This window comes from Piliocolobus tephrosceles, unplaced genomic scaffold (genome assembly GCF_002776525.5).
Source record: "Piliocolobus tephrosceles isolate RC106 unplaced genomic scaffold, ASM277652v3 unscaffolded_23098, whole genome shotgun sequence".
Classification (NCBI taxonomy): Eukaryota; Metazoa; Chordata; class Mammalia; order Primates; family Cercopithecidae; genus Piliocolobus; species Piliocolobus tephrosceles.
The window spans coordinates 16166-41704 of NW_022305530.1; the positions used below are offsets into that span (position 1 = coordinate 16166).

The 25539-nt window shown below is 48.7% G+C and overlaps 1 protein-coding gene across 6 annotated transcripts in view; it reads left to right on the forward strand.

Annotated features, from left to right (window-relative positions):
• Positions 1-17675, forward strand: part of LAS1L (LAS1 like ribosome biogenesis factor) — a 22006-nt gene extending 4331 nt beyond the window's left edge. Inside the window, exons 5-14 of one of the 6 annotated variants that reach the window (XM_023198424.1) lie at positions 808-1092; positions 1429-1475; positions 2318-2427; positions 5534-5619; positions 5970-6020; positions 6322-6528; positions 6877-7024; positions 12126-12619; positions 15280-15430; positions 17356-17675. In XM_023198424.1, the coding sequence (XP_023054192.1) occupies positions 808-1092; positions 1429-1475; positions 2318-2427; positions 5534-5619; positions 5970-6020; positions 6322-6528; positions 6877-7024; positions 12126-12619; positions 15280-15430; positions 17356-17482 (1706 nt within the window). In that variant the 3' untranslated portion in view covers positions 17483-17675. Of the gene's footprint in view, positions 1-807; positions 1093-1428; positions 1476-2317; positions 2428-5533; positions 5620-5969; positions 6021-6321; positions 6529-6876; positions 7025-9766; positions 10156-12125; positions 12620-15279; positions 15431-17355 lie in introns of those variants that run through there. The other 5 variants (XM_023198425.1, XM_023198426.1, XM_031935040.1 and 2 more) reach the window with 5 other exon arrangements.
• The last annotated feature ends 7864 nt before the right edge of the window (positions 17676-25539 follow it).

The window sequence follows — 25539 nt, forward strand, 5'->3', positions numbered from 1 at the left end:
CCCGCCACCATGCCTGGCTAATTTTTTTTTTTTTTTTTGTATTTTTAGTAGAGATGGGGTTTCACCATGTTGGTCAGTCTAGTCTTGAACTCCTGACCTCATGATCTGCCCGCCTCGGCCTCCCAGAGTGCTGGGATTACAGGCATGAGCCACTGCACCCAGCTGTATTTTAGTAGAGTTGGGGCTTCATCATGTTGGACAGGCTGGTCTCAAACTCCTGACCTCAAGTGATCCGCTCACCTTGGCCTCCCAAAGTGCTGGAATTATAGGTGTGAACCACAGTGCCCGGCCACTCCCCCATTAAATGTTGTTCCTGAAGTAGTCCCTCATTAGTCTCACATACCTCTCCGTAGTTGAGGTGGGGAGGTTGTCAGACATGAGCCATCAGCAGTGTCATGAACCCAGGAGTTCCTTGGACATCCACCCCATCCCAATTAAGAGTCCCGGATTTAGCCTCACCTTTTGTGATGGGAAAACTGAGATCTAGAAAAGGGGAGACTTGGCCAACGCCATGTAACTAGCTAATGGGGCTGATTCCTACTTCTCCCACTTACTAGCCACTTGCTGTTTTTGGCATCCCGTCTCTAAGTCCAATAATAGTTTTTTTCTAGTAAAGGTGCTCGTGAGCAGGATAAAGCAAAGAACGGGGATAACCCAGAGTGAAAGAAGCTGCTTCTGGATATTTGAGATTTGAACCTTGGAGCCAAGCCTTTTCCTGGGGCCTTCCTATAATGCCCACAAGATGAGGCTGGAGGCCTGCTAGCTGCCTGCCTGATCCTGTGGCACTGCCTTCCTTCCCTCCTCTAGGCTGCTACTTTGTCCTAGATTGGCTCCAGAAGACCTATTGGTGCCGCCAACTGGAGAACAGCCTGAGAGAGACCTGGGAGTTGGAGGAGTTCAGGGAAGGGATAGAGGAAGAGGATCAAGAGGAAGATGAGAACATTGTTGTTGATGACATCACAGAACAGAAACCAGAGCCTCAGGATAATGGGAAAAGTGCGGAGTCAGATGTAAAGGCCGATGGAGAGAGCAAAGGCAGCGAAGAGGTGGATTCTCATTGCAAAAAGGCCCTGAGTCATAAAGAGCTATATGGTAGGTGTTTTGGAGGGCAGAAAGGGGCCCATGAGCCCAGAAGGCTCAGGCTTAAGAGTTAATGCTGTTTATTTCCCTGGCTCAGCATTTCCTCTGGGGCTGTGGTGAGTCTTAGCTTAAAAAATTACTGTCACAAACCATCTTCCTGGCTAGTTTCCATAGTATAATGGCTGTCACATTCACTTCACAAACCATCTTGAGCCCTGTGAAGTAGTTGGGGAAAGAATTCTAGCTCCCCAATTACAACTTAAGAAATGAGGTGAGAGAGGCTCAGAATCCCATCAGGAACAGGGGTCTGGGCTGGCAGTCCTATCTGTTTCCCCATTCTGTTTTCAGAAAGAGCCCGAAAACTGCTGGTATCATATGAAGAGGAGCAGTTTACGGTAAGAAAGTGCCCTGGACTTGATGTGCTCTCATCTGCCCCAGCCATTTCTTCCCTCTTGCCAGCTACCTGAGAGAAGTCTTGAGAAGGAATTTGAAAGAAAAGTGACAAAGCGTGAGGGAACTTCTCGGAAAGAGAGAGGGGGGAACTAGGAAGGACACAAGAGGAGCAGAGTCCAATTGACTGATCCTCCACACCGATGGAAGGGAACAGATGATGAAGTTTGCGGATAATCTGCCCCACTGGGTGGTAGGGAACAACTGGGAATGGGTAGTTGCGCAGCCTTGCAATTCCTCAGCTGACCAGTAGATGGGGCCCACGAGCTTCCCTAAATCAGGTGAGCTGGAGGGGTGCTGCTTTTAGGGAGGTCACTCAGAAACCATTTAGTTCAGTCCTCCCTTTTCACAGATTAAGAAATTGAAGCCATGGATGAGTGAAGGGACAGGCCCAAAGTCACATACACATTTAATGATAGAACCAGGATTAGTACCTGAATCTCCCAGTTATCTTTCTTCTGTAACTCATTGCCTCCCCTCATCCCTGGCCCTTTGGCCTAAGAGTCTCTATCTCCAGCCACATTCTCCCATTGAATGTCTCAGTATTTGCCCACAGGAAATTCAGTTGGAGGAGGGAGGGAGAGAGAAGGAGGAGAAAGTCTCATATTTGAGAGTCAGGCTATTTTTAGTTGCAAGGCCAATAGGGGAGTTGTGGGTCCACCCTTGCATGCCCTGCCCTGTCCCCTGCAGGGCAGTGCTGAGAGGTCCTATGGGAAGGGATCCTGGAGGGGTGGAGGTGGGTTGCTTGGCTGAACCAGCCTTCTGATGGGACCCTCTTTACTGGCAGGTGCTGGAGAAATTTAGGTATTTACCTAAGGCCATTAAGGCGTGGAATAACCCGTCCCCACGTGTAGAATGTGTCCTGGCAGAGCTCAAGGGCGTTACATGCGAGAACAGGTGTGTAACTAGGTAACCGGGAGCTGCGTATTCTCTAGGATAGAGGGTAGCAGCCTCATTGAAATCGGTTTCCCTATCCTAGCTTGCCAATCTCTGTTGTACAGAATCCCAGGGATAATCCTGATCCCCTCCACAGTGACCCTACATTTGGCAGAACTGTTTGCCCTCGACCCTGCCAACCTCCAGGTGGGGGTTGCCTATACTAGAATGGCCAGAGGTAGGAATGCCCACTGTCATCCATCTCCTGGCCAGCTGCTTTCCTGTCTGTCGGGTGGCATGTGGAGCTCTTGACAACTAGGAAAATCCCTTGATAATTACCACCTCACTGCCTAGCCCTTGTCTAAGTTTGAGGTAAAAGATAATATGGTGAGCGTTACTAGTCTTGTCTTTTTTTTTTTTTTTTTTTTTTTTTGAGACAGTATCTTTCTCTGTTACCCAGGCTGGAGTGCAGTGGTGCAGTCTTGCCTCACTGCAGCCTCCACCTCTTGGGTTCAAGTGATTCTCATGCCTCAGCCACCAGAGTAGCTGGAACTACAGATGTGAGCCACCACGCCTGGCTAGTTTTTGTATTTTCAGCAGAGACAGGGTTTCACCATGTTGGCCAGGCTGGTCTCAAACTCTGGCCTCAAATGACCTGCCTGTCTGGACCTCCGAAAGTGCTGGGATTACAGGCATGAGCCACTGAGCCTGACCTTTTCTCTTTTTTTACGATAGGGTCGTGCTCTGTCACCCAGGCTGGAGTGCATTGGTGCGAACATAGTTAACCACAGCCTCAACCTCGCAGGCTCAAGAGATCCTCCCACCTCAGGCTCCTAAGTAGCTGGGACCAACAGGCATGCACTACCACATCTGGCTAATTTTTTAATTTTTTGTAAAGGTGGGGTCTCACCATGTTGCCCAGACTGGTTTCAAGTTTGGGGATTCAAGAGATTTTCCTGCCTTGGCCTCCCAAAGTGCTGGGATCACAGGTATAAGCCACTGCAGCCGGCCTGGTCTGGTTTTGTCTTTTTTTTTTTTTTTTTTTTTTTTTTCTTCTTTTTTTGAGACGGAGTTTCGCTGTTGCCCATGCTGCAGTGCAGTGGCACGATCTCGGCTCACTGCACCCTCCACCTCCCGAGTTCAAGGGATTCTCCTGCCTCAGTCTCCCGAGAAGCTGGGACTACAGGCAAGCACCACCACGCCCAGCTAATTTTTCTATTTTTAGTAGAGATGGGGTTTTGCCATGTTGGCCAGACTGGTCTGGAACTCCTGACCTCAGGTGATCCACCTGCCTTGGCCTCCCAAAGTGCTGGGATTACAGATGTGTGCCACCACGCCCAGCCTGGTGTTTTCTTTTGAACTGCCATTGGAGGGTATTAGCATCCCTTGGATAGTCATGATTAGGGGAATAGAGGCAGGACCTTCTCAGGGTCTGGCTCCTAGAGACTAAGTTCCTTGTCTCTCAAGTATGGCTGTGAGCCTTTTTTTCCCAAACCAAAGTGCTCAGCTCAGTCCAGAGCAGGCGCATAGTATGTCTACCCATTCTTCTTTCCTCCCTAGCTCTTGGGGGCTTTCTACCTAAATTCAGCTGGAAGGGCTTTGGGGGACTTTCCTCTAAGAACCTGTGGAGGCAGTGCTAAACCTCAGCTAAAGAGAAGTTGGAGAGTGTAGGTAGGTGGTGTAGGTGGCAGAGTAACCCTGGGTGAAAACTACAGTGTAGGCTGGGATTGCCCCTGGAGTCTTCTCTTCATGTCCAGGATACTAGTTCCAAAAGTATTTTATCAGTGTTTGCCCAGCCTAGGTTTCTTGGCTCTACCTTTCACCAAAAGAGTTGGTGGTGGCTTCATTAGCAGCTGGGAAAACTATGCCCCTAACACAGTAGCATCTGCCTGGTAATGCTGGAGGTTGGGATCTAAGTATGTCAATTTTCCAGGCATTAGGACACCTTGGGAGCTCTTTTTTCCACGTCTAGGCTTGGTCAGCTAGGAGAATGTCTGTATCTGTTTAGTGTTGCTATAGAGGAATACCTGAGGCTGGGTAATTTATGAAGAAAAGAGGTTTGTTTATATCATGCTTCTGTATCCTGTACGAGAAGCATGGTGCCAGTATTTGCTTCTGGTGAGAGCCTCAGGCTGCTTCTTCCACTCATGGCAGAAGGCAAAGGGGAGCCCACTTTGCAGAGATCAGATGGCAAGGTGGAGGGGGAGATGTCAGGCTCTTTTTTAACAACCAGCCCTTGCGGAAACTAATAGAACAAGAACTTGATACTGTGGGAACAGCACCAAGTCATTCATGAGGGATCCGACCCAGTGACCCACACCCCTTCTACAGGCACCAAGGTCAACATTGGGGATCAAATTTCAACATAAGAATTGGAGGGGACAAACATCCAAACTATAGCAGAGAGCCTCTTGGGAAGCCACTAACTCTGGAGGAATCAGCTTGCTGTTGCTGGTGTAGGTTTGAGCTATTAACCCATTTATGCTGGCGGTTCCAATAATGGAACACTAGGCATAAATGGGTTAATAGATAGAGATGGGAGATTATCTCTATAGCCTATTCCTGCAACCCCTCTAACTTTGTTCTGGGTTTTTAGAACCCCTAGTAATAAGGCCTGTGGACCGTATTTGGTCTAGCAGTTGGGTCCCCAAGATTTCTACTTCTAGGATCTAAAAGAAGGTAGCCAGAGAGAAGAGAAGGGGTAGGGTACTAGAGAGTGGTTGAGAGAAACAGACTGCAAGAACTGAGTCTAAAAGCCCTTGACCCCATGATCCCGGGCATTTAATTCCTTCCTCTGTGGATGTGGAACTTTTTCCTGTCTGTGTGTTGAAGTGTATTCAGACACTCCTGCCCTCATTATGGGCCATAGATCAGCATTAGTGCTTGGTAAGCACTTGTTCAAAACGCATTGATCCCAGCCTCTAACCAGCCCCTGCTCGAGGAGGCTGAAGCCTAAGATCCAATTGTCAACTCCCTTCCTCCCCACTCCTACCCACCCACCACCCCTCTCCCTATACTGCTTCAGCCACTTGAGCCAGAGGCAGTAACTGCTTTGGAGGTAGGTGGAGGAGTAGGAGAGGGTCTTCTGCCAGCATCACTTTGCTAAATTAGTGTCCTCTTGTTCCAGGGAGGCTGTGCTGGATGCTTTTCTGGATGATGGCTTCCTGGTCCCCACATTTGAACAGTTGGCAGCTTTGCAGATAGAGTATGAAGGTAGGGTTCTGGGGGCTCACTGCACCCTTAGGGTTCTGATTCCTGGGTGGGAACACCTGGGGTGGGCTGGGGGGCCCTGGGTTGGGGTGTGAAGGCTGTTTCCTGCCATTCCGCGGTCTCTGAAATTCCCTCAGCCTTTCTGGCTGAGCAGAACAGGTAGCCTCACTGACCGTTGTGGGGCTGTCCTTAAGTGGTCTGGAATGGGGTGGGGGGGGAGGGGGGGGGGTCGGGGAGTCTTAATGACATTATTGTGCCATGTTCATTGTGATTTAGCTGCTAGCTAGAGAGCTAGAACAGCAGAATTGGAGGGGCCTTGTGAGGTCATCTAGTCCAACATCCTCATGTTACAGATGGTCAGACTGAGGTCCAGAGAGGGGAAGGTACTGACCCAAAGTCACACAGTGAGTTCTTGACAAAGCTGAAGCTAGAACCAGATCTCTGTTTTGTTTATACTTTATTTTGAGTCAGTTGTTGGTTGCCAGATACTAACTGGTTTCTCTCTCCCCACTGTTCTGCTCTCCTCTTTCCTTTGTTCTGCGGTGGCAACTCTGTTGTTGGTGGGGGGCTTGGCTCATGCGCGCGCACACATTCTCTTGCTCTCACTCTCACTTCCTTTCTCTTGCTGTCTCTTGCTCTCTCTTCCGTGCTCTCCTGCTCTCTCCCTCCTATTGCCCCCTCAAATGGGTGTCCCTTACAAACCAGAAAACGTGGACTTGAATGACGTCCTGGTGCCAAAGCCGTTCTCTCAGTTCTGGCAGCCCCTGCTCAGGGGCCTGCACTCCCAGAACTTCACGCAGGCCCTATTGGAGAGGATGCTCTCTGAACTGCCAGCCTTGGGGATCAGCGGGATCCGGCCTACCTACATCCTCAGATGGACCGTTGAACTGATCGTGGCCAACACCAAGACTGGTGAGGGAGACTAGCCCTAGCCCTAGGGCCTAAGGCAGCCCAGGCAGGAGCCTCTGCCACTGTCCTCAGCTCTCTGCTAAGAAGCTCCAGGCAAACACCTCCCGTGTTAAAGGTTTAGGTTTGCCCAAGAGGGCCCCGCGGAAGCAGTGGACAAATCTCCCTTTTCCTTTTCTTCTCAGAGCCAACTAAACTGGGCTGGGGCAAAGTGCCCTGAATTCTTTGAGCAGTTGGGAGGTATAGGTGGGGAGTCTGGGGGGATGGGGAGGGACAGAGCCAAACTTTCTGAGGTGAAATGTTGGGTGGGGGGCTCACTGCTTCCTTCTCCTTAGATCCTCTCTTCTCTCTCAGGACGGAATGCTCGCCGATTTTCTGCAGGCCAGTGGGAAGCAAGAAGGGGCTGGAGGCTGTTCAACTGCTCCGCCTCCCTTGACTGGCCCCGGATGGTTGAGTCCTGCTTGGGCTCACCTTGCTGGGCCAGCCCCCAACTCCTTCGGATGTAAGTCTCTTGAATTCCATCTGGTAAGAGGGTGAGGCCCTTCAAGCCTCGGGGCCACACTGCCCTAGAATGACTGAGTTAGAAGGGCCCTTTGGGGACAAGCTAGCCCAGTCTCACTCCCACTGACAGATGGGACAACTGAGTCCAGAGAGGGGAGGGGTAGGGTTTTCTTACCTAAGATCATACAGCTTAAGACCTGACTGAACTGAGTCCAGTGTGGGAATGGATAAGACAATCCCCCTAGAGTGCTTAGCACAGTGGCCTGCACAGAGTAAGTGCACAATAAATGGTAGCTGCTGTTTATTATTGAACCCAGGTCTTCTGACTCCAAGCCCAGTGCTGTTTCCTCTATTATCTTTCCGAAATATACCTCTGATAGTTGCTTAGCAACCTTCAGTTGCTCCCTATTGCCTTCCTGTTAAGTCTAGGCTTCTCAGCCTGACATTCAAAGATCTTTCTGATTCTGGCCCAACTTACCATGGTAGCCATACCTCCTGTGAGTCTCCTTTACCCCATCCACCCTGGGTTCTATGGTCAAACTGAATATTGCACTGGTAAATACCTGTGGTTGTCTCCCTTTCCTTTTCTCTGTCATTTCCTGACCCTGAGCCACTTCCCTCATAATCATGGAAGCCTTTAGCACCTGATTTCCTTCTTGCTTTCTTGAGCAATATCTATTTCATTTGGATGACTCATCTGACACTCTGCAGCTCCTCAACTCCAGTGACTTTCATTCTCCACTACACTCAGCAACCCATTTCCATCATTCGGAGCTGTTCCACCTCTGAAAGCTGACATCCCAGCATCCCACTCGGTGACCACCACTTCTCGTCCTTCTAGTTCTCACCCTTGCATCCCATGACATTTGCTCTTTGCCTGCATCCAGATCTCCATCCCTCCATTTCCTGCATCCCTTGACCTTGCTTCCCCTCTATCCTGTCTGTGGTTGCTCAGTTCGGCCACTCATCATCAGCACCTTCAGCTTTGCCCATCCTTTGGCCATATCTGACTTGCAAACCCCTGAGCTGTAATTGATCCTCCCCATTCTGCTTCCCCTGCTCCTCAGCCCGGGTAGCTGAGCTCTGCTGGAGAAAACCACATAGCCCTGCGGATTGCTGCCACTGCAGAGGTATGATTTTTAATCTTGGGCGAGGCCTCAGTTCTGCTTGTCTGAACTTTTACTTGTTTTCTGACCACTTTCTCTCCCATTTCCTCACTATTCTAAACCCTTACCGCTCACCTCAAGCCCCTCCCCCTCTCCCATTTCACCCTAGCTTCCTCGAGCACATGGAGGCATCCAGCAGGGCCCCCTCGACCTGAGGTCCAGCCCTCGTGAACTGATCTGCGGCTGCACTCAACCTTCTCGCCAGTCTCAGGATGAGGTGGCCTTGCCCCACCTCAAAGCCTGCTCCTCCACCTGTGCTCTGGAGCCACCTCTGCCAGCATCGCTGGGGCCTCACCCCAGCCTCTACCTTGCTCTGCTGGCTCTTGCTCTTCAACCTAGGAACGTGCCTGAGCTTTTCTCATCTTAAACAAAACAACAGTAACAGCAACACAAGCAAAATCTCCTTTGACCCTGCATCCCTCTGTTGGGTTATCATCAGCTTATCATTCCCACCCTTCCCATCAAAACATCTCAAAAGAGTAGTCTACACTCAACACTCTCCATTTCCTCACTACCCTCTTACTCCTCAACCTGCTGCAATTTGACATTCACCCCCAGAGTTGCTTTGACCTCCTAATTACCAAATCAGTGGGCCCTTGTCAGTCTCTGTGTCTGCTGCATTGATGCTGTTTACCACCCCCTCCTTGAAAAATGCCTGTGCTTATTACTAGTTCCTGTAAAGTGCTGAGACCCAAATCGGTCTAGCTCTGGCCCTTCCCCCAAGATTCAGCCTCCTGTACTCGACTGCATGTCAGACATCTCCCCTTGGATGGCCCACAGGCACCTTACTGTGACCAAAAGAGAATTGGTCGTCTTAGTCCCCATCTCAACTCTAAAGTGATCTTCCTCCTCTGTTCCCTATCTCACTTGGTGGCAGCACCATCTACCCTGTCCTGTTGACTCTCGAATACTTCCCAAATCTGAGGTTTTGTGTTGCCGTGTCTACTTCCCCTAGTGTCTCCTTCCCTCTATCAGACTAAGCTTTTCAAGGGCAAGGACTCTACGTCAGCTGTCTGTGCCCCAGCACACCACACAAGTCTAGGCACCAAACAGGCCTCAGTAAATGTTGTTGAATTGAACCATGCTCTGCTCTCTCATTCCTAGCAGTGCTGTCCTTGGTGGGAGCTGACCCAGTGCCTGGGGAATGAATGAAGTGGGAGTCTGGATGCCAAGACCCTCTTAGTCCCTGATCCCCCTATTGAGTCCAAAAGTCTTTCTTTAACCCTGATGACATTTGGGACACAGAGGTATTTGTAAGATTTTAAAAGTGGCTTTGTAGACAAAGTCAGTCAAGGCAAGACTTCCAGGAATTGGGACTGAACAGCCACATTGCCAGATGTGTGCTCCAGACTAGAAGTGATGTGGATGGGTGGGAAATTGGGAGGAGAACCAAAAGGGCCTGGATGAGTCAGAGTTTCGAGAGGAGGCATTTGAACAATTCGAGCAGGAGAAAGAATAAAGCAAGTGTCAAAGTCCAGAAGGAACATGGCATGTGTATGTAATGGGAGGGAGGGAATGACAAGAGCAGCATGGAGAGGTTTGGATAGGTGGCCTTCAAGGTACTTTCCAATCCTAAGTGCCTGCAGAGTGGAAGCTGCTGGTCTTGGAGAAGTCTGGACCACAGAGATCTTCTCCCAACCCAAGCATACCAGAGGGATGCGAGACATGCCAGCAGTAACAGCGGCTCACTTGGGTACGATTTCTTGTGCACAGATCCTGCCTTTCCCAGATAAGCAGTGAATCTAGTCCTAATCACCCCATTACACAGAGTGGGGAACAGAGGGTGTTTGCCCAGGTATTATGCTGCAAGTCAGAGCTGGGGCCAGAATCCAGATAGCCTGTCGTTAGTCCCATGCTCTTCTGTAATACTCCACTAGATTGTATTATTGCAGAAAGCATCTGTTAAACACAGAACTTGGCTTTTGTTTACCCCAGAGAAAAAATAAAAGATACTATTGGAAATTAAGTGTCAGGCATGGTGCTGTGTTTTTTTGTAGAGGTTAATTTCATTTACTTTGACACAGCAGTCTTGGGAGGTGGAAGTATTATGTATTATAACCTATTTGACAGATAAGACATTGAGGCTCTAAGGAGTGATGGGACTTATCTAATAGCCACACATTTGTTGATGGTGGGACAGAGATCTTGGCCCAGGTGGTGTGAGCCCAAAGTCTACCTTCATTCCACCAGCCTGAATTCTGTGACCTCAGTCCTGAGCTATGACCAGACATACTCAAGGAAGGGGGTGTATTTTAAGATTCGCATCACCCCTGCACCTTAGTGGTCAGACTAATGGCTCAAGATAGCAGGTGGGTAATCAGAAGCAGGTTGATGAGGCGTTTTGCCAGTATCAAGTGTCTGGGAATATTTATGATTAATCACACTAATGGACCACCATGAGAGGACAAAGTTTCTCTCTGGCTTTTCATCTGATAGGGCTGGAAGCTTTTCAAGCACTTTCCCCAGCCAGCCAATATCAATTTAATTTGAGCCACTATTCTCTTGGAATATGAAATTGGCTCCATAGACAGGATCTCCCAGTCAAGTCATCAGCTCCCCAGCCCTGCCCCCACTGACCAGTCACTCTGCATATGTGACCAGTCTGCATGTGCCCAGAGAGAAAACAACCTGCTGAGCTCATAGCCCGCCTGCAAACCATCCGCATCCATCTGTGACCAAGTGCCCATTAAGTGCCAGGTTCTATGAGAGGCTCTGTGAGGGGTGCTCACACTCTTCTCACCTCAAGCTCCCCTTCCCAGCAGCTCTGTATCTGTTGGTGGTTTTGCTGTTGGCGCCGTCTTTTGTGTGCACAGTGTCATCATCTTTAACTCTGCCTGACCCCTGCCATCAGTCACCAAGCCCTGCTCTCTGTCTGTCTGTGTGTCCTTCACAGCTTCACTCCATCCCATCTCCACTGCCAGTGCCCCAGGTCAGCCCTCCCCGACTCTGGCCTCAACTGTCGGAATAGGCTCCTCCCTGGTCTCCCTGGTCTCCCTGCCTCCTGGCTGCCTGTCCAGGCCAGCCTCCACATAGTCACCATGGTGATCTTCAGATACATGGCCTTCATGTGTACTCAGAATTGGCAAGTGACCCCTCACACACACACCAATGCACACACTTACCTTCCCAGCCCTCTCTTCCTCCCACGGCTCCTCAGCTCAGGCCGTGCCCTCTAGCTGGGCTACTCACTGCACGCAGCAGCACCCTGTGCTTGCTCTTGTCTCTGGGCTTCCCGGGCCCTACCTCCTGCACGAAGCCCTCCCTTGGTCTTTCCTGCCCTCCTCGTGCTCTCTGTCTCCCTCAGCCCCGCAGTGCCTGCAGTAGGTTTGCAGTGCTCATCTGGCCTCCCTCCCACATCCTGCTTTGTCTTGTCAGCCGCTGCTTTTTTTTTCTTTTCCTCCATTCCAGGCTGGGCTGTAGCTGCTCCCATAAAGGGATCACAGTTTGTGTTCCACGCAGAAGGAGCCCAGAACACTTCCAGGCATATCCTTGGAGCTCAAGACAGGTTGCTCAGCTAGGCCAGAGAAGAGAGGGATCTGCTCATTTCCAGCCCTGCAGGCCTGTTGGCTGTTTTGTGTATTTATGTAGCTTTTAAGTGCAGACTAATAGCTATCATTTATTGCATGCCCACTATGTGCCAGGCACTGTGCCAGGCATTCTATGTGAGCTTTCTTATTTACTCCTCCCAACAATCCTATACATTAGGTATCATTATTGTCCTCATTTTACCTGAGAATGGAAGTGAGGCACAGAGATGAACCACAGAGCTTGTTCGGGGTCCATGGTCCTGTTGTTTCTATGTTCTGTCTGCTCTACTACACTGCCTTTCAGAGGCAGATCTGGAAGTTCAGAGACCAAGTTCAAACCCTGGAGTGTTGGGGTATGAAGTGGCTTGGGATTTTGAATCTTTCCTACCCCATCCCTCCCTTTGCTCAGCATCTTCAAAGCCATGGGGCAGGGCCTGCCAGACGAGGAGCAGGAGAAGCTGCTGCGCATCTGTTCCATTTATACCCAGAGTGGAGAAAACAGCCTGGTGCAGGAGGGCTCTGAGGCCTCCCCCATTGGGAAGTCTCCATATACACTAGACAGCCTGTATTGGAGCATCAAACCAGCCAGCTCCAGCTTCGGGTCTGAAGCAAAGGCCCAGCAGCAGGAGGAGCAGGGCAGTGTTAATGATGTCAAGGAAGAGGAGAAGGAGGAGAACGAGGTCTTGCCAGACCAGGTAGAGGAGGAGGAAGAAAATGATGACCAAGTGGAGGAAGAGGATGAAGATGATGATGAAGACGACGATGATGAAGATGATGAAGAGGAAGACAGAATGGAGGTGGGGCCTTTCTCTACAGGGCAAGAGTCCCCCACTGCCGAGAATGCTAGGCTTCTGGCCCAGAAAAGAGGAGCTTTGCAGGGCTCTGCATGGCAGGTTAGCTCAGGTAAGAACTACTTTGTCCCCACATGAACTTCTTTTCTCTTTGGCTGGCTCTTGAGGCTTCCTTCTACCCTAGGAAGAGATGGAAAGTAGCAGGAGGTAGCCAATGTGAGGGAAGCCTGGAGGCAGCCTGGTGCATAGATGACAGGTGGCTTCTCCTGCCTCTTAGGATGGAGCCTGTGAGTGCCAGGGACCACTGTCAGGCTGCTGGCTACCTCATATAAAGAGCACATTCTGAGAGGATGACATGGGTGTGAGCCCTGGGCAGTAACATAGAGGCAGAAGATAGCGAAAAGTAGGGAATGTGTATGTATATGGTTCTGCACGTGTTTTTCACTTGCAGTGAGACAGTGGTTTCTGTGTATGTGTGTGTGTGCCTCGAGGCTGGCTGGTCATGAGACAAGATTTTGCTCTGTGTATTAGAAATAAGGAACCTAGGGCATTAAGTCAGAGAAACAGGAAGTGAAATCACAAGAGAGAATAAGGAATGCTGTGATTTTTAGGTGAGCACACAAATTAGTGAGACTGAGCCAGGAAGAGGCTGCAGGGAGGGTTAGTGATAGGGATCTGCTCTTCCTTTTGAGTACCCTTGCTTAGGTTAATGAACAGGAACCTCGGAGGCTGGAAGACCCAGAAGGAATGACAGAACAGTGTGGAGTCTGTGTGCTAAAGCCTGGGGAGGGAGGCAGAACAGCTGGGCCTGTGTGGTGTGGGGTGGGCAGTGGCAGAAAGTGAGAGGGGAGGCAGTGAATGAGTTTATAGAGAAAGATACTATGGCCTTTGTTTGCCCTTGTATGGACAGGGTGGAAGGGCTGGAACATAAAACATAAAATCTGTCTCTCTGTGTGTGTATATGGGCGTGTGCCTATACGTGCTGGCCAAACCATGGCCCAGTGACAGATAACTTAGGGCAAGGAGGGCTGTGTTGGGGGGGTCTTTGTAAATATTGAAAGGGAGGGGCATTGACATAAGCAGAAGTGTGTGTGTGTGTGTGTGTGTGTGTGTGTGAAAAAGGGAAAAGTAGGGGCAGTTAAAGAAGTCATGGCCAAGCAGGCTGTTGTACAGCTTTGTGAAGAGGAGGCAGGGTTGCTGTAATCCATGAGGGCTAATAGGTGTCTGTGAGAGAGAAGTGACAGCATGGAGGCTGGCGTCTATGGAGGGGTAGTGGGAACAGGCAATGAGATATAGCCATCCAGAGGTGGCCTATATGTTCACACCGTCACTGGGGACATGTACAAGGGTATCAGGATAAAGAGGCAGGGGCAGTGATGTAGACAGCATTGGGGATATTAGTGATGATGGATGATTGGATCAGTGACAGAGCCTATGTGGGTAGTGGTCCCTGTGCACGAAGGTGTCTCTGTATCATGGGGTGATGCAGGACATTAAGACAGGCACAGCTTCCAGTAAGAGAGCCAGGGGAGGGGGATGAACAAGTAGAGGAACAGTCCTTCCTGAGGAGCTCTGGGTTACATAAAAAGTTGGTCCAGCGTTGACACATTATAGAATGCCAGGGGCATTATGACAGGGAGAATTCTTTGAGTACCAGGGAGATGCAGAAGGCCAGAAATGGAAACTATGTGGAATGCACTAGTGAAAGCTTCATTTGAAAACACTGAATGCATTTGTGGAAGGATGGGGAGGGACATTTAATATAATACTGTGTGGTAGGTGTCTCAGTGATAGGACAGAGCGGGATGGGGGATGCCCGGCATCCCCATTCTAAAGTGGAGCATCTGTATGTGGGGGGATGTGAGTTGTGAATGTGGAAAGTCTAGAACGTTAACTCTTTCCCTCTTTCCTTTGCCATTGCTCCTTCTTTGTGTACACATGTGTGGGGAGGTAGGGACAGGAAGATTCCTGGTTGTATGCCAATGAATGAGGTTTGTGGGAGGCAGGGAGTGAACAGGACAGTCACTGAGTGAAGGGCTTGTGTGTGTGTGCTTCTGTATACACACTTGGGTGGCTGTGAGGGGTGGGATGTGTAGTGAGACAGCCCTTCCCCAGAAAAGGGGTGTACCTTGTGCATCTTGGGGCAGGAACTGCAGGGGGCAGGGGAACATATTATCTCAGGGAGTCTACCCTGAGATGGGCATGGGGGTGTGTGTGTATCTCTGCATTAAGAAAATATGTGGTATTCAAACAGGCAGGGGAGTGTGTGTATAGATTTGTAGGAAATCTAGGTCATTCAGATACTCTGAGGTACTGGTGGATTTGGGGTTTAGGGGGGAGGTGCTTTGGGAATTCTGGGACATCCAGACCCTCCATGATGTGTCCCTATGTGTGTGTCTGCAGACAGGGAAATAGGGGTGAGGATGAGAAGTTGAAGCAGTGATACAGCCAGGTCTGAAGTTGTTATTTGTGTCTGTGTGGGTACATGCCTGGGGAAGTAGGAAAAGAGCAAAGTGGGACAAAAATGTCTGTAGTTGTATACTTGTATACGTAAACAAATAGAGGGGAAGAAGGACCATAAAAAATGTGTAGTGAAGCACTCTGGTGGAGAGGGGCTCATGAGAAGTGATACCGAGAGCAGTGAAGCTGGAGATCCTGAGAGAGCCCACCCGTGCTAAGTGGGGTGGGTGGATGGACAAGGTGAGCAGGCCTGTGCACCAGTCGGAGAACCAGCTCATCAGCCCAGTCTTGCCACTTCCCTTTGCTCCACAGAAGACGTGCGATGGGACACATTTCCCCTAGGCCGAATGCCAGGTCAGACCGAGGACCCAGCAGAGCTCATGCTGGAGAATTATGACACCATGTATCTTTTGGACCAGCCTGTGCTAGAGCAGCGGCTGGAACCCTCAACATGCAAGACTGAGTGAGTGCCCATGGCAACAGGATTTCTCACCCCCTTTCTCTGCCACCTGTGGGAGGGAGAGAAGACAAGGTGAGGTGGGTGGGGGAGGTAGCTGTCCACAGTCAGGGCCTAAATGAGTGAAGTGTAAGCCCCAGTCCCTGGCTGGGCCCTTGCCAGCTTTCCCTGTCCCTAGTGTGGGGAGCCAGTGAAGTAGCCACACACAGCTGGGCTTGGCATCCCTCTCAGATTGGATTCAGTTTGTGCTTATGGATGGACGTGTGTGTGTGTGTGTGTCTGTGCACACATTTTGGGAGGAGAAGGGTCCATAGCTTTCAGCAGATTCTCTTAACTGGTCCACCACTCCTAAAAGGTCAATAATAGATGCTCTCATCCAGCTTTTTCATGTTCCTGAGGAGAAAACTAAGGCCCAGAAAGGGGAAGGGATTTGTCTAAATGTGCACAGAGTAGTCAGTAGGCCTCCCCACACTGTCCAGGCACCTTGGTAGCAAGGCCTGCACAGGGCTTCATGCTGTCCCTCGAAACTCGCCTCTGAATCACAGGCGTGGGAGCCCTTGGGTCACCAGGGAGCCAGGAACCAAGCAGCCCTTGCTGAGGGGCTATGCTGGTAACACAAAGGAGCCCATCCAAAGGGCTGTACATTCCAGAATGCTGGACCATTCTGACCAGGAAAATCCTGTGAGTACTAGAGAGGAACCCCTGCAGGGCCCTGAGACCGAGTCTTTTCCTTTGCTGCCTGCCTACTCCCTGGGAGATGAACCCCTCTTCATCTGGACATCCTGGGAGAGGGCTATAGAATCCAGGGGCCCCAGAAGCAGACCAGACCCAAGGCAATGCCATGGACTCTGTCCAAGGCCACGGGCCGTGGCCAGCAGGCCTCTTGGAGAGGAGAGGCGGCAGCTGGGGAAGCCAGGAGATCTGTAGTTGGGAGTGGGATTCACATGTCTGAGACAGAGGTGCCCTTACCCGTCCTTCCCAATCAGCCGGGACCTGGGTAAGGATGGCTTATTGAGTACCATGGATATCAAGGGTGAAGTGTGGGCAGCTGGAGCTGTTCAGTCAAGAAGGAAGCTGATTCAGCCCAGCTCCCACACCCACTGTAGTCAGGAGGTTTCCTCTGCTGTGGAAGGGCATGCCCATCCCTGCTCCTTGTCTCAGCTCCACCCCTGACTTGGCTATGTGGCCTTGGGCAAGTCCATTCCCATCTCTGGGCCTCAGTTAACTTATCTGTAAGATTGTGGGTGATGGGAGGTGGTGGGACTAGATCATCTGTAAGGGTTTTTTCAGCTGCAGTAGTGTAACCATGGATCTGCCTGAGGGTAGGATGATGGCTTTGCTCTCAGCTGTCACCCTCACCCAGCTGGAAGGACCTTGACCTGCGGGAAACAGGGGAAGCAAGAGTGTTATGAGCAGGGCCAGGGAGAAGGAGGGCAGAGCCACCCTCCCTAAAGCAATCTTGCAACTGTGGGCCTTGTCTTAGAGCCCAAGCCTGGCCTTGGACCCCTTAACCAGCTATTGGGTGTGGGAGGGATCCAGCCTGGAGTGCCCTGGCCCCGAAGCTCTAAGGCCTTGAAAGGTGGCCCTGTTAAGGCAGCTACTTTCAATGTCTTGGGAGTCAGGTGGTGTGGGGCCCCCTCCCCTACCTCAACCCAAACAGCTCTACTTTAATCTGGTTTATCTACTAGGGCTCTGCATAAAGCTTCATTTGAAAAGCTCCTTGCCTCCTTCCCTCCCTTCCTCAACTGAGGAGAGGGCCAAGCCACCCCTGGAGCCCACATGAAGTCGTTTCTAGGATTTGCTCCAGCCTCTTTGTAAAGCCAGACAGGAGAGTGGGCCCATCCCACAGATACACACATGTCAAGCACACTTGGCTCCTCCAGAGCCTAAAGCTGCCTCCTTCCCTGACTGACCTCCCACTCTTTCCTCAGCACCTTGGGCCTGAGCTGTGGTGTCGGCAGTGGCAACTGCAGCAACAGCAGCAGCAGCAACTTCGAGGGCCTTCTCTGGAGCCAGGGGCAGCTGCATGGGCTCAAAACTGGCCTGCAGCTCTTCTGATGGCCATCCCTGGTGCAAGTGTTCATCCAGCCCTGCCAGGGCAACAGCCTACCCCCTAGTACAACTGATGCTCCCTGAGACAACCTGGGAGACAGCCTGGATCAGCCACATCAAGTCAGTTGTCCACCACAGGGGAATTTTGAATGTCTTTTGTTTTTGTTTTGTTTTGAAAAATAATAAACAGGCAACTGTAGTTTTGGTGTTTGTGAGATGAAGAGGGTGGGCCCTGGGGCAGACCAGTATAGTTTTCCCTTTACTGTGGAGGCTCCAGACAAGGCTTGACCAGGAACCAGGTCCTGAGGCCCTGTGGGCCTCTAGTTCTGATTGCTCCCATAACGAGGCTCCACCCATATCTTATTCCGGACTCCTCGAACCATTTCTGTTCTCAGCTGTAGTATGAGGCCAGCTCACTTGGAAGCATCAGGCCCCAGAGGCATTGCTGGCTACAGAACCTAGCGAGCGGACAGGTGGTTTGTTTAGAGCCTCCCTGACAGTGGGAAGAGTCAGGCCGCCTTGCTGCTACCCAACAGGCTTCCTGCTGTTCTCCACACCTGCTCACACTATGCACCAAACAGCAGTTGAAAGCCAGAGAGATTTTCTTTGTGACTTCTGCACTCTTTTGGCCTAGAAAAGATGAGAGTGGGCTTCCTTGTGGTGTGCATTAGAGCAAGAGAAATATCTTAGGGACTGATCCAGAGAGCCTGTTCTCTGTGGTCACCAAATCCCCTCAGAAACTCACCTCACCTTAGAGTGCCTACCCCATGTCAGCCCTGAGCTAGCAAGAGATAGGGATGAATAAACCATGTTTTCATTCCTTAGAGCCTTCAGTCTGGTGAGGAGGGACAGAGTCACCAAATGATAACCTGATGCCTCTGCTAGGTGCCTTAAGGGATTTCTGTAAATGGCCACACCAAGAAATGATAGAGAGGGCTTATACTAAGAAAATGCCAAAGAGGAATTTGGTAAAAGTGCTGTGCCAGAGCCCAGACAAGAGTTTTAACTTGGATTAGGACCCCTAGAGTGTCTACAACACTTCAAAGGACATACTAAGTATCATTGTGGGTATGTGTATAATCATTTTTCTAAGGGGCTGGTCCACAGCTTTTATCAAGTTGTCAAAGGGATCCATTAGTCCAACAGCCCAGCAGTGTTAAGATCTTTCCTGTGTATGATCCAAGCAATAGGCATGGGCAAAGCAGTCTTGTGCAGCATCAGTTTCCTTCCAACTCTCCCCTGTCCCCTCACGATGGCAAGTGCTAGAAGTCTGTTGGCATCTTGGAATGTCAGAGCTGGAAGAGTTCTCAAAGAACATATAGGCGGCCGGACGCGGTGGCTCACGCCTGTAATCCCAGCACTTTGGGAGGCCGAGGCGGGCGGATCATGAGGTCAGGAGATCGAGACCATCCTGGCGAACACGGTGAAACCCTGTCTCTGCTAAAACTACAAAAAAAAAAAAAAAAAGTAGCCGGGCGTAGTGGCGGGCGCCTATAGTCCTAGCTACTCGGGAGGCTGAGACAGAAGAATGGCATGAACCCGGGAGGCGGAGCTTGCAGTGAGCCAAGATCGCGCCACTGCACTCCAGCCTGGGGGACAGAGCGAGACTCCGTCTCAATTAAAAAAAAAAAAAAAGAACATGTAGGCTACATCTAGTGAAGGGATTTGCAGTTGTGTATTCCGGGAGGTACTCCAGTGCCTGCTCTGTGGGGAGATAGGTGCCACAAGCTCTGAGTTCCCATCCAGCACTTCACCAGATTCTTGTGTATTGGAATCATATATAAGATTTCTTTGGAAAGATGTTTTTGTTTTTGTTTTGTTTTGAGACAGCCTCACTCTGTCACCCAGACTGGAGTGCAATGGCACGATCTCGGCTCACTGCAATCTCTGCAGTGAGTTCAAGTGATTCTCCTGCCTCAGCTTCCCAAGTAGCTGGGATTACAGGTGCCCGCCACCAAGGCCGGCAAATTGTTTTTTGTATTTTTAGTAGAGATGGGGTTTCGCCATGTTGGCCAGGCTGGTCTCAAACCCTTGACCTCAGGTGATCCACCCGCCTCAGCCTCCCAAAGTGTTGGGATTACAGACGTGAGCCACCGCACCTGGCCAGAAAGATGGGTTTTGCTGCTAAAAAAAAAATAAATAAGGTCTGAAAGTCACAGTTCTAGTCTACACCCCTGCCCCGCTCCATTGTATGCATTGAGACAGGGGGATAGGGAAAAAAAAGGGATTTGTCTAAGGCCACAGAGCAAGTTAATAGGTCGGCATAGATCAGTGTTCTCTAGCAAATGTCAACATCACCTGGGTACTTGTTAGAAATGCAGATTATTGGACTCCACTCCTGACTCGAATCAGAAGGGGTGAGAGTGGACAGCAGTCTTTGGTTTAGCAAGCCCTTGAAGTGATTCTGTTGCACACTGAGGTTTCAGATGCACTGGTATACAGGAAAAAGCTCACCAAAGACCTGGGTTCCAGACAAGCTCTACCACTTAAGAGGAGCAACCTTGGACAAATCATGCCACAGTTTTTTTCACCTGCAGGGAGATAATATTTGCCTCACATATTCATAAGGATTGAAACAGACAATAGATGGGAAAGTGTTGTCTAAAGCATATCATGCTTTGTATGTGTGAGTGGTGTAGGTTCATGCCAGGGTTTAGAAGCCTTGAAATTAGGACTGAGGTCTCTATATAAATAACCCATTGTCATGCTTTCCCCTGGCCCTCAAAGACTGATCTCAAGATGAGAAGCAGACTACATGAGCTCATTTCTAGTCCAGGTCCAGAGATTAAGAGCCAAGGGTCATTGTTGGCTGGTGTCCTTCTGGAACCTGGGAGTTCTGAGGCCAGGTTGAAGGGCTTCAGACGGCAGGGGTTGGTGGGTGGGGAGTGGAGCTGTCGGGAAGCAACCTTACTTAGCCTAGTGCCCATGGATGTTTTCTGTCTGATTAGAGATAGACTGATTAGAAAGTCTGAACTGCACACAATTTTCATTTTTGTTTTTATTTTTGGAGACAAGGTCTTGCTGTGTTGCACAGGCTTGAGTGCAGTGGCGTAATCATGGGCCACTGCAGCCTCCAGTTACTGGGCTCAAGCAATCCTCCCACCTCAGCCTCCTGGGTAGCTGGGACTACAGGTGTGCACCATGACACCTGGCTAATTTTTGAATTTTTTGTAGAGATGGGGGTCTTCCTATGTTGCTCAGGCTGGTCTCAAACTCCTGGCCTCAAACTCCTGGCCTCAAGTGATTTTCCTGTCTCAGCCTCCAGAGTGCTGGGATTATAGGTGTGAGCCAGTGTGCCCAGCCTGAAATGCACACATTTAACTGGGAAACAAGGATGGGGTCAAGGAAAGGGAGCATAGATTATATTATTATTCAACAACAGCAATTCAGAGATTCCCCTCTGATAGGTAATTCATCAGTGGCAAATAACATGGTTCCCGTGCCCAAGGAACTCCCTGTTTTATGGTAGAGACGGTGTGCCAAAATGAGTGACAAGAGCTAAGAGGTATTGCTCAATATTCCTGCAAGGCCCACTGTGGGGAGGGACTAACAATGGCTTGACCAGGAGGTTGGACATTGGCACTGGGTCTTTAAAGGCAAGAATACTAGTCAGAACAAGGAGTAGAAGGAAGGTCAAAGTCTGGAGAGGTTGAGAAAGCATAGTTGGGGGCACAAATGCAGGGTACAACATAATTGGAACATGGTGATGTGAAAGACTTGGTATTACATGAGGCCCGAGGGGAGGTGGAGAGGGATATGACCAGACTAGTTCATTTTCCACCTGAGATTAGCAGAATGACTGGATGTTTGTTGATTGTCCCTTTTTGGAATTCTAGTAGTTCTTACCACTCTGCTTACCCTCATGCTGCCAATGCCCTCCAAGGAAGTCTTAATTTCTTACTCTATTCTCTGAGTGTGCTTCATTCTCCCACTAGAGTACAAGTTCCCCAAGATGGACTGTTCCTCTTCTGTCTGCCTAGCTTAGTATAGGCCAGACCCCCCCCCGCCCCCCCTCGCATCTGGTACTCAGTAAGAACTTGATACATGTATGCCTGAGGAATGTGACAGGAAGAGTAAGAGACAGAAGAGGAAAAAGGTGGGGAGAGATGAGCACTCTTAGTCCCATGGAGGATGATAACAAAAAAAAAGATTCTCAGATTTACAAATAGCCTCTTCCAAAGGCTTGTAGGCTGGACTCTGCTGCAACCATCATGGCTACCTCTACCTTTAGAATGAGACTGGCCTGGAGTGCGGTGGAAGGTAGGTAGGAGGCTCCAGAGAGAGAAGAACCAACTCCACTATGATAAAGGGCTTACCGGCCTGGGAGTCGTGAGGCCTGGGCTTCCAGTCCTGCCTTTGCCACTAATTCTGTTCGGCCTTAGTCAAATCTCTTCAGTGCTCTTGGAGCCTCAGTTCACGCACTATACCCTGAAGGGGTTGATGCAGCTGAGCACTCTGAGTGTGAAGTGTAGGATAGGAGGCACCTTTTGGCTCTGATATTCTGGCTGAGACAGCAGATGATGTATCTTTGGCCCTGAGGCTATTCAGGGGAGAAACTATAGGCTGCATACAAAAATTAAGTCTGGGCCTTGGGCCCACCACTTGGTTCTGACTGGTGAGCAAAAGCAGGCCCAGCCCTGCCCTGCCGGGAACGCCAGTTTGATTAGCACTTGGAACTGTTAGTCTTCAAAAATTTGAGGACATACACTTACTGTGGTAAAATTCAAATGAACACATTTGGGGAAATCCCTGGCTTTATAGTTTATCCCAGTATAAGTCGCAAGGACGTAAATCTAATACTTTAGGAGCAAACTAGAGTGTATGTATATGTATGTGTGGTATGGCTTTTGTTGTTGTTGGTTTTTGTTTGTTTTTTGTTTTTTGTTTGTGTTGTTTTTTGAGATGGAGTCTCACTCTGTTGCCCAGGCTGGAGTGCAGTAGCACAATCTCGGCTTACTGCAACCTCCAACTCCTGGGTTCAAGCAATTCTCCTGCCTCAGCCTCCCGAGTAGCTGGGATTACAGGTGCGTGCCACCACACCCGGCTAATTTTTGTATTTTTAGTAGAGACGGGGTTTCGCCATGTTGGCCAGGCTGGTCTAGAACTCCTGACCTCAGGTGATCTTCCTGCTTTGCCTCCCAAAGTGCTGAGATTACAGGTATGAGCCACCACGCCCGGCCCATTGTTGTTGGTATTCTTAAAGAAACGGAGCCATGAGTGGTCAGTAGACAAATAGTTTATGCAGTAAATAACTGGTTACAGTTCATTGTTGTCAGCGATACAGCATTTTCCATCACAATTATAGGTGAAACAAATTAAAACCTCATGAAGTAGTCATAGCACATTCATGCTAGTGAGAGCATATTACAAAGCAATGCACGTGCATTATAGGGGCAGACAAAACTGGGGAAGGGCTATATTTTCACTCACCTCTGGTTAACTTTGTGTATTTTGTCATTGAGACTTACATTATATTTGGGTCAAACAAAAAACCCAAAGAGATTTTATAAAAGTTTACAACCATTAAACAGTATTGTTTAATCCCACAAATGGATAAAGCAAACTACTATAGCTCAACAATACACAAACCAGGACTAAAAATAGTCAATCTATGTATATAGCTAGCTACCATACAATAGATAATTGAATATGCTGAGTCTTTACAAAGGCATTGACTATTTTAGACAAGCAGGTTCCAGAAATACACTTGTTTGTTTCCAATGAGAACTAACTATAGTGCCATTTCAGCTGAAGACTATGCACTCCTCAGTGTCAGACCTGAGGATAAACAAACTAGGGGAAGGCAGAGGAGGGTTAGGAGGGAGACCTGAGCGGACTCTTTGGACAGCTCAGCATTACTTTCTCTGTGCAGATCCAGACCTGCTTCACAAAGTAGAACAAAGTGTATTGAAATTTTTGGCCCTCAAAAAGGGCATTTGTACAAAGTCCCATACTTACAGCACAGATAGAATGGTAACTGAGTGCCTCTCAAAATGAACTCTTCTATGTTAGAAGAAAACTCAGGGCCAAAGGTTAATGGAAATCAGTGTTTGAATTACTGTATAAAGAAAGATAATTTATTCCAAAATAGAAAAAAAATGAATTTTAGAGAAGTATTCTCCTGGAAACTAGCAGAGGGTGGGCAGAGAGAGAGAGAGAGAGAGAGGGAGAGAGAATCATGCTATGTGTTTTATTACTTAGAAGAAGAAAAGTTTTGTAGACCATTTCCATAAGGCATCTGTCAGTCTCCCTTCCATACCTGGCACCTTAAGAGAGAGTGCAATGGCTCGATATTACCTTTGAAAAGGCTTCTTTTCCTTTGAGTTGTCTTACAGAAAGGGTGCCCTGGATTGACCATGCCACTCCGGGGTCACACTTCTCCTTTAGATCAAAATGAAAACAACAAAATCACAAAAAGAAGAAAAAAAAATCAGAAAAGCTACAAAATTGAAGACCTCAACAGGCACAGACTTGCTATGAGGTCAGAAAATCAGTGAAATGATTAAAATTACAAAGCACCTCTTGCAAAACACACTGTTTCTTGAAAACCGCACAAAACGCTTTGTAGTAACCCCTGCTGAGGGCTTAGAGGTAAGTATCCTGAAGGACATATGCTTAGCCCCATGAAGGAAGCTTGATTTTATTATCAAGGCAGCCTAGGGGGTCCCAACGCTTCTTTGTTACTTGCTGTTTTATAATTACAGACAAAATGGAAAGTCAAGAAGTGCCTAGACCTCAATATAAAGAAAATGTTTCTCTAATAACTAAGAACCATGCTGTATTTATGTATTCATATTTGTATAGCTCCATTTATAGATTCTTGCAGATGAGTCACTAACACTGATACTTTTTACACAAAATCCCTTTTTCAAGGACATATTAAATTTAATAGGCTAAAGAGAACTTATGCAATATAATGCTTGAAATTGTACACGTGATAGCTGTGCACTGGTAATAAAGAGGCCTTGAAAAATTGTTTTTGTCTATAAATTACTACTGCCCTTTAGAAATAAAAGCTCCCTCACAACCCCTGAGCTACTTCCCTGTGACACACAGTGCCACAAACCTCATGGTGAAAATTCAGTGCCAAACCTAGCTTAAGATGAGTTTTGTACATTTGTTTCTATACAATCAGGAAAAAAAGAGATACAATTTGTATCAACAAAAGGTCATTTCTGGTTATTTGAGGCATTGCTCCTAGCCGCTTTTGGTTCATACCAAAAAGAAGAATGAGAGGAGGATGACAATCATTTTTAGTAAATCAGAAGTACATATGCTGCCTTAAAAGAATTTTCTGTATTGGGAGGAGCTTACACGTTTTCTGAGTACCAAATATGAACATGTTCAAGATGAATTATAGGTGACAAGATTAACCTTGTGCTTCCCTGTAAATTGTACAGCTAGTGGATACTGTGGTGCCATTGATGATTTTGGTAGGAAGATGAACTAACTGGCACATAGGCAGTAGCATCATCTGAGATTGTCAAATACCCTGATTTAGACATGGGTCCAATTTAGAAAGTCCAAGAAGTTGAAGGTATGAAATGGTGTTTGTGTGAAATAGCAAGCACTGCAATGGCAACTGTCACTCTGTGGACCTACCTGATAGAAAATACTTTTACTCTTTTTCAATATGCTGGGGTATACAAAGATCAGAGGATAGGAGATAGAATGTAAAGCTGTGGTTAACTGAAGTGAAACATTGGTTAAGATGCAGTATTGATCAACTTGGACAGAGACGGAAAGCCAGAAAGCAGCATGCAAGCCATTATCAAACCACCAGAAACAACCCTGACTACAGCCTCACATTCAGAGTGTTTCACAGTAAGAAACATTTATAGGCAGTGTCACACCTTCTCATGAAGAAACAAAAGGCCAAGGCCCGGCCTTCTCAACTTTCATGAAAAAACGATCATAGAAGTTAGCAAGTTCCAGCTCAGGAAATAGTGAGCTGGTCATGGTTCGAAATATTGAAATATACAGTGGATTCAAAAAGGGAATTCATTTAGTGCAGCTTAAAAAAAAAAAACAATAAACACCTCTTCTAGAGGCATTTAGCTATG